General features: G+C 47.4%; 1 protein-coding gene across 4 annotated transcripts; it reads right to left on the bottom strand.

The window, feature by feature from the left end:
• Positions 1–3: 3 nt before the first annotated feature.
• Positions 4–8830, bottom strand: PRKRIP1 (PRKR interacting protein 1). 4 transcript variants are annotated; one of them, XM_087752283.1, is made up of 7 exons: positions 8671–8830; positions 7446–7524; positions 5904–6004; positions 5048–5181; positions 3094–3161; positions 2488–2561; positions 4–745 (listed from the first exon to the last, which is right to left on the bottom strand). In XM_087752283.1, exons 1-7 carry the CDS (start codon positions 8788–8790, stop codon positions 644–646), a joined length of 678 nt encoding a protein of 225 aa, XP_087608409.1. In that variant the 5' UTR covers positions 8791–8830; the 3' UTR covers positions 4–643. The 4 variants fall into 4 exon arrangements, with proteins under 4 accessions (XP_087608409.1, XP_087608411.1, XP_087608412.1 ...); XM_087752285.1 differs by having other exon boundaries at positions 5048–5133; positions 8671–8829; XM_087752286.1 differs by lacking the exon at positions 2488–2561 and having other exon boundaries at positions 8671–8828.
• Positions 8831–13031: the final 4201 nt, after the last annotated feature.

Raw genomic sequence — 13031 nt, 5'->3', positions numbered from 1 at the left:
CAATCCAACACATCCCCTTTATTAATTTAAAAAACATGGAAGAAAAGTAATAGGGAAAGTTTTAGCAATAAAAAAGGGATCCTGCTTAAAAATCTATAGAACTTGTCTAGCAACATAAACTGATTTCTTTGGGTTAGAGATGACCCCATACAAAACCCCAAATTCAGAACACTCACAGTGCAGGAGAGTCTGGCTACAGACCACTTTTCTACTTTAGGTTAAACTCTTCCCTTAGATTCGTGTATCCCATTGCTATCAGCTTCGACATAAGTAGAATACGTAGCCCTCACAGTAATATTTTCCTTAAATGGTAATGGATATGTTTTAGCTTTGAGACAGAAAAACACTCTGGGCCATATTAGAAAGAACTCTAGGGTCACAGAGACTTATGGCTGACTCTTTAGAGCAAACTTAGAGCAGACTGCACAGCAGTTATACAAGCAGTTAAGAAAAAAAAATCTCTTATTTGGCATTTCTCTATCAATGTCTCCTGGGCCTGTGATGTGAAGGTCATTCACCGTTAAGCAGATATAACGTACGCCAATGGGTTCTGCTTGGCTGAGATGAAAGACTTCCATGCTCCTGAATATAAAGCAATGAGCAGTGTTTCCAGCTGTCCCTGAAAGGCCTCATCCTCTTCCCATCACAAAACTTGGCTCTTCAGCATCATCTTCCTTCTCTTCCTCCTCCTTGCTATCCTCTTCATCATCCTCGCTGCTGACTCGTTCTTGAGATTGATCAGGTTCTAAAAACACAAACAGTATGAATTGATAACATATTCCCATGTGTCTTCCTTGTTAAGTATTTCACAACAAAGTAGTCTCAGGTGCTAAGCAAACGTGTATTATGTCACGCTAATTAGTACGGATGGATAACATATTCCCATGTGTCTTCCTTGTCAAATACCTCACAACAAAGTAGTCCCAGATACTAAGGAAACATGTATCAGGTTATATGAATTCTACCAAGTGACGCAGAGCTCAGAATATCAAATTCTCCCTTGGAGAAATATTCCCTTACCTCCAACGTTACCACTGTGCCAAGTCCGTCATTAAACAACTCCGCCTCCTACTGAACATTATTTCAAACAGAGGTAGTCAAATGCTAAAGTGATAGATTATCTCATTCCCAATCTCACCTCTGCATATCAGCATGAACTTTTAAGTATCACAGAGTACTGTTAAAGAATGCAGGCACTGGGAAGCCATGGGCAAGACTCAGTATATTTCTACACCTATCCAAGTTTACAGAAACTCCACAAGGTGCCACAAACTTTTACAGATTGTTTGGTATACTGCAAGTATGGGAATTTGTTAAGATGTGCAAGATTAACGAGGGTCACAGAAAACTCGTTAAGCCTGCTAAAAGACCAGAAAACACCTACTAGAAATTAAATAACGGATAATGAAAATTAGGACGGCACAAAGTGGGCCCTGAATCTAATAGCCATCCTTCTGCTCCCAGTAGCTCTTGTACCTCCACTGCTTCTCAGGCCAAGTCACACTCGGGTCATGCTCTGATCAGTTACACGTAGGATTTAGGATTAGTGGTCTGATGCCACCGCGTGGTCAAGTTCTGTACTTTCATTTTTTATTAGAGGTCTGTACAATAACACAGCTTTAACAGCTGACCTTATTTAGCACCAACTTTTCTTCTTAATGTTTTTACTACAACAAAGATGAAAGATGGCAACGCAGAGGGTTTATTTATTCATTCAAAAAGGAAGATAAATGCTTGCCTGCCACATCCAACAAATACACTTCAATTACTTTGGAAAAACTCTCAGATCTCAACCTAGGGCACACAAAAGACAAGCCTGTTCTCAGTAGACTAAAGATGGCTATCAGTGGCTTCTATCTCCACTAATTTTTTTTTTATTTTTTTTTTTTTTAAACAGAGAACCACAACCTGTAAAGAGCTAAGAACTATTCTAAAGACAGGGGAGTTTGGATTCCAGCTTCCAGAAGATGACTTATTTGTGCTGAATAAAAACATTCCAGCCCAACAACTGGTACATGGCAGTCCCATAGCACAGTCCCAGTCCCTGATCCAGCTCCCCTCTCTCCCAGCCACTCCTGAAAGCAACAGGTATTCTGTTTTGTTCACTCAAAGTGAACAAAAATATGTTGACTCATACTTAAATTCTCTTCCCAGTCACAATTCATAAATGAGTAGCTCTAGAAAAAACAGAACCAAAACAAAACGCCAAAAAAACCCACTCTGCTACATTCACTTGCTGTCACAAGTAAAATTAACCTAACGATTAATTTGTCCTCCCATGTTTATATGGGAGGCTGGCAATGGTTCAGTTGAAACAGATCCAGTTTTGAAAAGCAAAGCAGAAATAAGGTAGCACTGTCAGGCAAGTCACTGTTCTGGCAGAATTATCAGGAACTGTTGTAACTTTAAGACTAAGAATTACTGCAGAGTTAGTGTGCTAATCCACAAAGAACAACTATTTGAAAGAGTAAGCTAAAATATACTCACTGAAAGGAAGCAACGAGTATTCAAAAGTTTGAGCAGACAGTTACACTGACATTGCTGAACACAAATTTTCAAGACTGCAGGAGAACAGAGGCAGTCAGGTTTTTCACGTTTATTTCTAAGCGAAATAAAAAGTGTTGCGTGGAACAGATGGCACCAAGGTGGCTCAACTTCTTACACATAAAATTGTAACTCAGTTTCTTGCTGTCCAAGCTGTGCATTTTTTCCACCTGTTTGCCCACACACATTCAAAATATACTTAAAAAAAGAACAGCCTTTAACAATATTGCTTTTTTTAGCAGAAGATGTTCTAAATCTGGGGCAAAACATCCACAATCAACAAACTCGGATTCCAATGTTTGCTGTCCAAAATTTCCCCTAATAAAGCGAAAATACTCATAAACAGACAAGTTATTTGTAAGATTAAATCTCAACATAGATGGCTTTCAAAGAGGACTTTTGAAACATTAGCTAAAATAACAAGCTTAAGGCTCAGTCTTCCTATCCATGTATTGAGAATGCTTGGAGCAGGGGGTGGAACAAACCCTTCTAGGCTTCAATTAGGGAACAGAACTAAGTCTTGAGAAAAGAAAACTAAATTTCACTGACCTTTTTCCTGCTTCTTTTGTTCAAGTTTATTTTTCTTAGCTTGCAGTTTCTTCTCTTTTAACTTCTGGCTATAAAGCAAAGAAGACAAGACTCTTATGCAAATCCAACATTGTAACGCTTCTGCACATTCGTACACTGATAAAGGACATATTACAGACATCTTGGAAAAACAGACTGCAGAAGAGAAATTCAATTTGAATTTGGCCTCAACTGAAAATTCAGCGAGAGCAAACTTAGACACATGATCAACAGAAACTTCTCTACGTTGTTTTTAGTCTAATGGAATTTTTTTTAAAGTCTTCCGTGACGCCACTGCAACCAAAACTATATGATACGCAAGAATCTCCAAGAACACAGAAGGAACAAAAATGAAACTGCCTGTGCATTTTAGCTACCTAGTCTAACAAACGAAAAGAGAAAATGGTGTCAAAACCCAGACTGCTGGAACTGAACACTGGAAAAAAACATTAAGTCATCATCAGTACTATATACTTTAATTGAAAAAAAAAAAAATGCAGTGTGCTTTGACCTTCATCTTTGGCTGTACTTCATCAATATGTTGAGCCCTAGGAGTAACATTAGGGGTAAGAGGGAATTTCAGTTCATACGACCTAGTTCTGTTTGCCTAGCAAAGGTAACCAGGCAGTCTAATGGCAGAGACAGGGCAGAGCAATCGGGAATTCACGTTCCTCTCTCAACACCATAAATGAATTCTGTTGAAACAGAGAGCCAAGTACTGTACCTGTTAGGTCAGGCCAGAAGAGAAAGGGTGTGAGGGAAGTTAGAGGGGCTCCTACAGGGCAAAGCCACTTTAGACTACTCTATAGAGGAAGAGGGACAAGGAGCTGTTGGGAGTGTCTAGGCAGCATTTGCTGTTTGAACAGTTGTTCTCCATCTCAGCCAGGAAAAAGGCAGCAGGCCAGATCTGACTTGCTGGCCATCTGTTGGACCACACTAAATTAAAGTAAGATGGCAACAGTGTTTGTGTTGTGCACTTTTGTGCTAATATGCCAGTGAGTCACTTTGCACAGGCCTTTCAGCAGCAACTCTCAGCTACAAGATGTAAAATCCTCATTCTCAAAGAACCAAGAGAGAGGCTGCTCAGGCTCAGACCCTCTGAAAGAGCTGAGCCATGATACCCTGCTATTTCTGAAAGGTGTGGTGGACACAGACAGACAGCGTTTTGCTGTTTGTTCTTCTGCAATCATCTCATTCCTCTCCAGTTTCTTCTGGAATTTAAATTCTTGTATCACTGCATTACAATGCTCAGACTATTTCTTGAGAGAGTCAATCTTTTAACTGTTTCATTGTGTCTAAAACTTAAGAGAAGGATGGATTTAATATTTTTAAATTTTTCCATCTAACTTACTAGACTTGACCTGCCAGACATTTCAATGACGTAGAAGCAGTTACTGATTTTAACAATACTGCACACATCAGTGGCCTTTTCAGTAATCACAGGCTGAACTGGACTAGTCATGCTGACAGTGTACAGAGGACACATCAGGCCCCACCACACTCTGCTAGTCCAAATCCATATGTGTACCCATTAAGCAGCACCCATTTTTGCACTTAAGCTGCTTGGTATCAGCTGTTTCAGAGATTTATTTAAGCCAGATGTACATACAAACCTTTCCTGACATTTTTACAACAAATATGCAGTAAAGCATGTTGCAGACAACACCACCATGTCAGCAAAAGCTGCTCAACCAGTCAAAAGTTACCCTGCTAGCGATGGCACGGACCATAAACCATACCAGCAAAGCCTGTCAAGTTTACAGCTACCTTTAGAAACCAAACAATGACATTAACAAAATTAATTTCCACAACCAGACTTCTCAGCCGTTAGATGTAGACACAGAATGACAGCATTTATCCAAAGCATGCAGCTACAGATGAGGCACAGGGCACAAGGGTTTCCATGTCAAGCCTCCTGGGAACAATCTGCCCTTACCGCTTCCTTCTGCGTTTTGCTGTTTGTTCTTCTGCAATCATCTTATTCCTCTCCAGTTTCTTCTGGAATTCCTCATCTAGTCTTTGCTGTAATTGATCACACGTCATACTTCGGTCACAATCTAAATTAAAATACTTTTTAAAAAAAGTAATGTCCTTTTAGCGAGAAGTCTTTTAGCAAAATACAGAAGGGAGCTTTGCCAGATTTTGTCTGGCTTATTGTTTATACAAAAGCCATATTCCTAGGGATGACTTCTGTACAGACAGCATTTTTAACCTGCAGCCTGAGCCAAACATTGAAGCCTTTAGAGGGAGGAATTCTCACCAAAACAGATGAGGGAGGTTGGGCTTCTGCCCTAAAGAACATTTCAGTAAAAACAAGAGAATAATTTAAGACAAAAACATTAACATACGGATCAAAGGACTCGTCCAAGAGAGAATATAACAATAATGCTCTCTGAAAGAGGTGCTATTCTACTCGACCAAGATTTTAAAAAAAGAGATCCAGACTCTGTGCACAGGCAATTGGTTTGATTCTGTCTGTGCAAGACAGTAGTATTAGGGATTTCCAGTTTTTAAAGCATTTTCGATCCAACCCAAGAACATAAACATTCACGTGTGGTCTTACTATGTGCTAGGACCCCCACTGAACAGAGAAGATGGAGCATCTCTGACACAAAGCACCGAATGTTTCAATACTGACAAAGACGCCATGTATCACATATTCCTACATTTTTCCTCTGGTAAGGGGTGGTTTGGAACTGAATTATTTGTACATAACTTTAAAAAAGATTTGCAATGAACACCAAATAGTTGGGGGGGGGGGGGGGGCAAATTATAAAGAGAGTCCTGCTGACCTTCTCGGCCATGGCATCCATGAAATCTTGCCTTTGGTACTCTCGCCGACGAAGATGCCGGTACACATGAAACTCCCCACTTCCAGCTCCAGCACTGGAACCTACAATAAAGAAGAGTTAGTCTGCTAGAAAATAATATGTACTAGATCTCACAAACGACTACAGTTAGATGCTGAGGGACAGGACACATGAAAGGGCACTGTAAGATGAAAATCTACTAACAATACACAGAGTGTATCACCATTTTATATAAGCTCAAATCACTCACAATGAAAAGCCAAAGTGAGCTGCAAAACCATATGCTTATGGGTCACTCCAGTTCCTACTGGTCAATTACTCCCCTAGAGAGAATCTGGTCTTAGCTGGACATTGAGGCAGTAAAAGAACTAGAGATCAAATGCACACCCCATTCTCTTCTAGGCAGAGGTGAGCTAAAACATCCTACTGAGGCTGCTTCTCACTAGTTTTCAGCATCTCATACAAAAAATAAAGGTCAACAGAAAGGTGATAAACCCCATCATATTATACTTTCCTATGCAAGACAGACACCACTGACAGTTTTTGACCATTTCTTCATAAATGAAATCCCTATAGCACTCTCTTCCTGGCATCAGTCTGCATGTTGAAGTCTCACAGGAGCTTTCAACACCGCACTCCATTCTCTTCCTCTGTCTCCTGAGCCATTTCTCAATGCAAAGCACAAATGCATGCCTAAAAGACGACACCTAGTAATTAAAACACGGCAGCTGGGACTGCAGTAGGGGTGCTCTTGATACCAACAGAATCCCAGCACGTCAGGTGCTCCCAGAAAAACAAGACAGTTCAACTCAAGCACACAGCAAAGCTATTTGAAAAAGTCATGAGGGAATTACAATAAGCAGAACTGTTTATTCAGAAGTGTATTCAGAAGTGCTTTAGTCCAAGATCAATTATTCTGAAAATAATAACAAGTCAGCCTCTAGAAAGGATCATTAATAAGGGTGAAGATCCCAAAGAAAGACAGAACTTCTACATGCAGATGAAATTTATACCACAATTACTGCATTTAATCCGTGCAGGTAAAAGTAAAGCGTAAGCAGAATACTTGGGTCAGGTTCCTTGCACAGGTGCCAGCTCCCTACCTGACCACGTACAATCATATCCGCTGTACGTGTCTGCTTCTCACTGCCTGAGATTCAGACTCAAAGCAGTCAAAAGAGGGACTTCATAATTAAGTTTCCAGAGCACTCTCAGATCCGTGGAAAAGACAGATTTACTTATCGTCATTTACTTGTCATCACCAGAGCAGCAGCTTATTTCACTGCACGCAGTCCACGTGCTGGAGTGCCACAGGCATTGTTCACTTTGCATTCTGACAACAAGCAGAAAAGTGGAACCCAAGAACCAAATAAAACTTGGAAAAGCAACTCTTGAAGCACATTTCACACCTCTTTTCTCCAGCAAAATGAGCAACAACAGAAAACTGTCTCTGGCCTTTTCTGTTAAACACTTCTAAGTTTAATGTAGCTGACCCTACAGTTATCTGAAGAATAGTATCTTTACCCATCACATCTCTAACAAACTCCGGGGGAGGTCGTGGTGCCCATTCATTCAGTTTTTCAGGAATTGGTACAGTCTTTTCCTGCAAGAACAAACCAACCAGTCATCAGTATCTTCTAGGAGCAAAGTCTGCAATTTTAACACATTGCTGAAAGGTGGTACATGTCTGACAACAGCCTCTTCCATCAGCTGACAGATCTCAGAAGGAGCACAGCTGCAGGAATTTCTTCATGCATAGGGATCAGGAGCAGGCAGAAAATGAGAATCAGAAGGTATCCTCTCTTTCCCTCACATTCAGGCCTGCAGGTCAACAAACCCCAGGAGGATTAGGGGTGCCTGTGCTTCTTTTCAGTATGGAAACTAGAAGGAAGCAAATCAGCACCTCCAAGCACTTGCAGAAACTGAGTATACTCCCACAACCAGTAAGTAGTCTGGGAAGAGATGAAAGGCATTTGTGCACCTTCCACGCCAGATCTATGGAGGACAGGGAAGGGAGCACACATGGTGCAAGGTCAGAGGAAGAACAGCCTCCTCCAGCACACACGCAGAGGGAGGGTGAGAGTCTCCACCTGGCAAACGCCTCCTCCTCAGGGCAAGGATCAAATCACCCACATAGAGGAACCAGGGTCATGCTCCCTACCACCCCCCATTAAAAACAGAGGAAAGACCGGCTGGCAGAGCGCTGAGGGGGCAGTCCTCCCCCTGGGTCCCCAGAGACGGGTCTGTCCCCTCACAGCACCCCGGGGAAGACGGATCCCTCTCCCCTCACGGCAACCCAGTGTGTGTGTGTGGGGGGGGGGGGGGGGGGTTCGGCCCACAGACTCTCACAGACCCGGGAGGGAGCGGGATGGAGGTCGGTCCCTCTCCCTTCACAGAGCCTGGGGTTGGTGGGGTTCGGTCCGTCTCCCGTCACAGACCCGGGGAGGAGGAAGGGGCGGCGGGGGGGGGTCAGTCCGTCTCCCCTCATGGCACCGGGAAGGAGGAAGGGGGGGTCGGTCCCTCTCTCCTCACAGCCCCCGGGGGGTGGTGAAGGGGTGTCGGTCCCTCTCCCCACATGGACCCGGGGAGGAGGAAGCGGGGGGCCCGTCCGCCTTCCCTCACAGAACGGGAGGTGGGGGGGTGTCGCTCCCTCTCCCCTCACGGACCCCGGAGCGGGGGTACCGGTCTCCCTCTCCCCTCCCGGACCCGCCGCCCCGGGCAGGGGCAGAGGCCCGGCGGGTGCCCTCACCGGGTTCCTCATGAGCCGCTCGAGGCGGAGGCGCTGCTCCTCGGCGGCGCTCCGCGGGATGACGAGCGGCTGCGGCTCCTTGCGGGGCCGGGGCGGCCGCGGGGCCGAGGGGGCCGCCATGCTCCAGCCGCCTCCGCGCCCCGCCCCGCCGCTGACGTCACGCCGCGCGACGCGCCCGACCCGCGGGGCCGCCGCGGCCTGTCATGGCGGCGGCTCCCGCCCTGCGGAGGCCGAGTACGCGGTGTCTGGGGGACGCCCGCGGGGAAGCGGGCGGCTGGCGGCCCCGCCAGGCGCAAGCAGGCAGCGGCGCCCGTCAGCCGTATGCCTCGGCGGCCGAGGCTGGCTCCGGGCCCAGGCGCGGCCTTGCTGGGGTCTGAAATCAGCCCCTGCCTCGCTTCTCCCAGGTCCCAGCTGTAGCTGTGGGGCCTCTTTCCCCCGAACGCTGCGTTTGCTGGAGCTCTGGTTTCCCCCGTCCCCCCAAGCACGTTCCCCGGGCTGCAGTGAGCACAGTTCATCCCCCGTGGGGCCCATTAGCAAGGCGGCTCCAGCATGTGCTATGCTGTGGCTGGGCTCAGCCGCGACAGCAGAGCCCCGAGGAGGGTGAAAATTCAGTGCATTTCACACTGGCACCCTCGGCCCTGCCAAATCCCTTCCCCGTGACGGCGTAAGCGATACGGGACTTCCTAGTGCCTCCCCGGCAGGCTGCCTGCGCCATCTGCTCGTGTCACTTCGGTAATTAACCAGTGCTGGCCGCACTGCCACAGGCTTTGTCCACTGACAGTGATGGACGGCAGCGCGATTCCCCACGGCAGGACCTCGCCAGGCGCTGGGAGAGGCGGGCAGGTAGCAAGGGGGGGGATGCTGTGCCATCTGCATTTGTATTCGATCCTGGGCTTTGCAGGAACGGTGCCTGGACCAGCTGAGGGCTTGTACGCCCAGATCCACGCTTGTCCGATGGGGCCGGAGGAAGCCGTGAGCGGGGAAGAGCAGCCGGAGCTGGCTGTGATACAGGCTTCCTTTGCAAGCCAAATTTCTTGTCAAGCCGCTGTGGCCCTACAGAAATGGCATGGCATGTGCTCGGGCTGTGCGTGCGTCAGAGAATTAGCTAGTAAAGGTCAGCTGCAATGGAAGAGGGGCATAAGCCTTTGTGTAGTTTATGGAGATAAGCTGGAGCAGTGAAGTTGGGCTCCAGGTTTCAGACAGCTTCGTGCTCTGCATGTGGAGAGGGTGACAGAAAGGGGAACAGAGAGGCTGGGAATGGCTCCTTCTGAGATTTATGGGTCATTTGTGTGACCTGAAATTAATAAATCCCCATGGTCTTTCCCCTTCTGTGAAGAAAATCAGAGCTGGTCCTCAGGTTCAGCCCTATGTTTACAAAAGACTCTTCAACCTCTACTGAGGTTGCTATGGAAATCGCACTAGTTTATGCCTCATGTTTGTCTTACCAACCTGATTTGTAAAAGAATGGTGTGAATTTAGGGTTGGCTGAGTTCCCAGCTGGCCGCGCTGGTCCTGGGAGGCATCCTTGCAGTCGCAGCCCTGGCTGGAGCAATGCAAACAGCTTCCCCCATGCTGTCTCCCAGCTCGCGAGCTCCTGTGCCCGCTGCTCTCCCAGCCTTGGGTCCTCTTCAGCCCACCAGGACAGAAACCGGATAGTGCCAGCCTGTACTCAGCCCCTACCAGGGAGACACTCACTCCATTTGCAGAGGCCAGGCAGGTACACGCCCCTGTCCCCTCTCAGTCACTGCAGAACGGGTTTCAGAAGCAGAGTTGGTGCAATTCCATTGAGTTTCCTCTTCCCTCTGCTCTGCTGAGTCCTGAGCACAACACAGGCCAGTTTAGCTCACTAGCCTGTAAGGTGTCACCCTGTTTCTTCCTCCTTGCTGTCATGGCCACCTCTCCAAATCACAGCTTCCAAAAGCAGGGGTGTGAGTGATGAGCTGTCAGGTCTCAGCCCTCTCGTGCCAGTCCCCACGGGAGGACAGCAGAATGGCAGCCGTGCCTGCAGACACTGCGACAGCCCGAGAGCTTAGGGGAGCAGCTGGGCAGCTCGATCCCCTTGCCTGAAGTGTGGCTTGTGCCAGTGACACCTCACAGCCCTGGGCAACAACAGGCAGTTGCCTGTCATCCAACGGAGCCCACACAAACAGCATGGAGAAAGAGACCTACGAGCATCTCACTCTCAAACTACACATCTAGGGAATTGGTGCAGATTCTTGACGTATTATGCACATATTACTTTTGAAATATACCTGTCTGGGGAGAGGGGACAAGACTATTACTTGGGTCATACAAAAATAGGAAGTATTTTATCATGCCATTAAAAAATACAAAGCCCACGAAATCGGAGTGCTGGGCTGGGATCCAGGCAGAACTGGGCTTACAGGGGCAGGGGATTTGCATTAGAACAGGGAAGTGTTTTCATATTTCAGTGCTAACGAAACACAAAATTCAGCTCCCTGAGCTGTATCAAAGCAGCTCATTTGTGTTTCAGAGCAATGGCATTCTGAGTTGTCTTACCAAAGGGATCCTTCTGGAAGCACTGTGAGCTTTTGCTGAGAAAGACCCTTTGTGTCAGGCAGGCAGGAGCAGCCGTGGACAGCCCAGACACCCGTGTGAAACGTGGAAAGCTGTGCTGCTGAAATCCTTTCACATTTTTGCCCTCTTCATAGTATCTGCCAGGGTGCAGCTCAGTGCCAGCATCCCTGCAGACTAGTCCTGCTCCGTCCCGGGGCAGAGGGCATCGCTGGCACACAATCCAGCCCAGCCCACGTACTGAGGCTGCTTTCCCCTTGTTTCACTACTAGATCGCTGCGTTCAATGCAAAGGGCTGTTGCGTCCTGCCCCTGCCCTCCCAGAAACCCCATGAAAGGAAAGCATGTTTTCCAGCAAGACTAATGCCTTAATTAGTCAATTTGCTAATATGCCGAGGTGTGAATGGCTTACGGTGAGGCAGGAGGAGCAGCTGTCTCGCAGGCACAGCCCTCATTGCCTGCCTTGGGGGCAACGAAGGACTCGTCCATACGGAGGGGCTGTCACCTCCCCAGCTCCTGATGGATGAGCTCTCCAGGACCGGCAAACAGGCTTTGGAGCCTTTTGGGGAGGGAATGTTGTTGTGAATGGATCATGACACAACGGTGGCCTGATTACAGAGCTGAGCAGCTCCCTCCACCCCCCCCAAAAGCCATGTGTTAGCTGCGTCTGGAAGACGTGTCTGTCACACTGCTTAGCTGTGACAGTACAGTCTGGGACAATGTTCCATTTTTCCCGGGGGATCCTCAGCAGAAGAGAGCACACTAGAAAGACATACGACAGCAAAGTGTGAGGCACTGCCTCCCAGGAGAGGCGAAGGCATAGGAGGGGAGAATGACATGCTACGGGGAACTCGGCTGCTAGGAGATGCTAGCACAGGCCTTTGGCAAGGGAGGTACAGCTTCACTCCCCTGGGCTGCTAATTCACCATTGTCTGCGCTGCTTCAGGGATGGAGGCGTTCCGACTTGCACCAGTGACAAACCAAAGAAAATAACAGACTGGGAGGAGAGGAAACCCTGCCCTGCGCAGCCTGGACCCGTCCTCCACCTCCCTCTGCTCAACAGTGTGAAAAATGCCCGTCTCCTCTGTCCTCGGTGCACTAGACCAGCTCCGTTGGGCACAGGCCACCCCCAACTGCCTCGAGACAGCAATGAGGTCTACACACGTGATGTGACAGCATCCTGCCTCTCTTTTTTCTTTTTTTTAGTGTAGCAAATCCAGCAAAGCCCCAAGCTCATGCTCATGTACTATCCTTTTTGCAAGTGATTTTTATTTTAAAACTGGAACTCGAGTTCTCCATTTGTTTAACAAGTCCCTTTTTTTTTAAATAAAATTAATTTATTCTACAGAACAGTAAACTCTTTCAGACTCTTCCCTATTTACAAATTAACATTTTTGCTTGCAGATCATTGCTTCCTCCTCCTTTTCCTATCCCGTGACACAGAAGGTGAAAAATCAGCCAACATGTGAAGGTCTGTAAGGCAGTGCTCCCATCCACAACCACCTGGCCCATTAGGACCTCAGTGATGATCAAGAGTGACAATGTCTGTGCTGCATCCAGAGGTCCCCCCTCATTCACTGTGTATGTGAAGGGAGCAGGTCCATGTTAAAACCATCAACCAAGAGCATTTGGCCTCTCCCTGCTGCATGGGCTCCTCTGCGCTGGGTTTTAGCTGTGCTGAAGAAGAAAATATAGCCCCCGCCAGAGGAAACTGCTCCCGCTGCCCTCTGAAGGGCCATGCGTTTGGGGACAAGGTGGCAGTTGCTGCAGGAATGACATCCACCAGCCCTCATCTCATGGACCCATGGGCCAGAAAGGCAGCTCTCA

This window comes from Nipponia nippon, unplaced genomic scaffold (genome assembly GCF_047370975.1).
Source record: "Nipponia nippon isolate SJK-2023a ecotype South Korea unplaced genomic scaffold, ASM4737097v1 scaffold_15, whole genome shotgun sequence".
Taxonomy (NCBI): domain Eukaryota; kingdom Metazoa; phylum Chordata; class Aves; order Pelecaniformes; family Threskiornithidae; genus Nipponia; species Nipponia nippon.
Note: the sequence above shows the minus strand (reverse complement) of the source record. Positions and strands in the feature narration are given on the sequence as shown.

Excerpts from the sequence above, each read along its gene's own strand:
- PRKRIP1 (XM_087752283.1), bottom strand. The coding sequence starts at position 8,790 with ATGGCGGCCCCCTCGGCCCCGCGGCCGCCCCGGCCCCGCAAGGAGCCG. Across the intron at positions 7,525-8,670 it reads AGCGGCTCATGAGGAACCCG|GAAAAGACTGTACCAATTCC; the intron begins GTGAGGGCACCC and ends TTGTTCTTGCAG. Across the intron at positions 6,005-7,445 it reads GTTTGTTAGAGATGTGATGG|GTTCCAGTGCTGGAGCTGGA; the intron begins GTAAAGATACTA and ends TCTTTATTGTAG.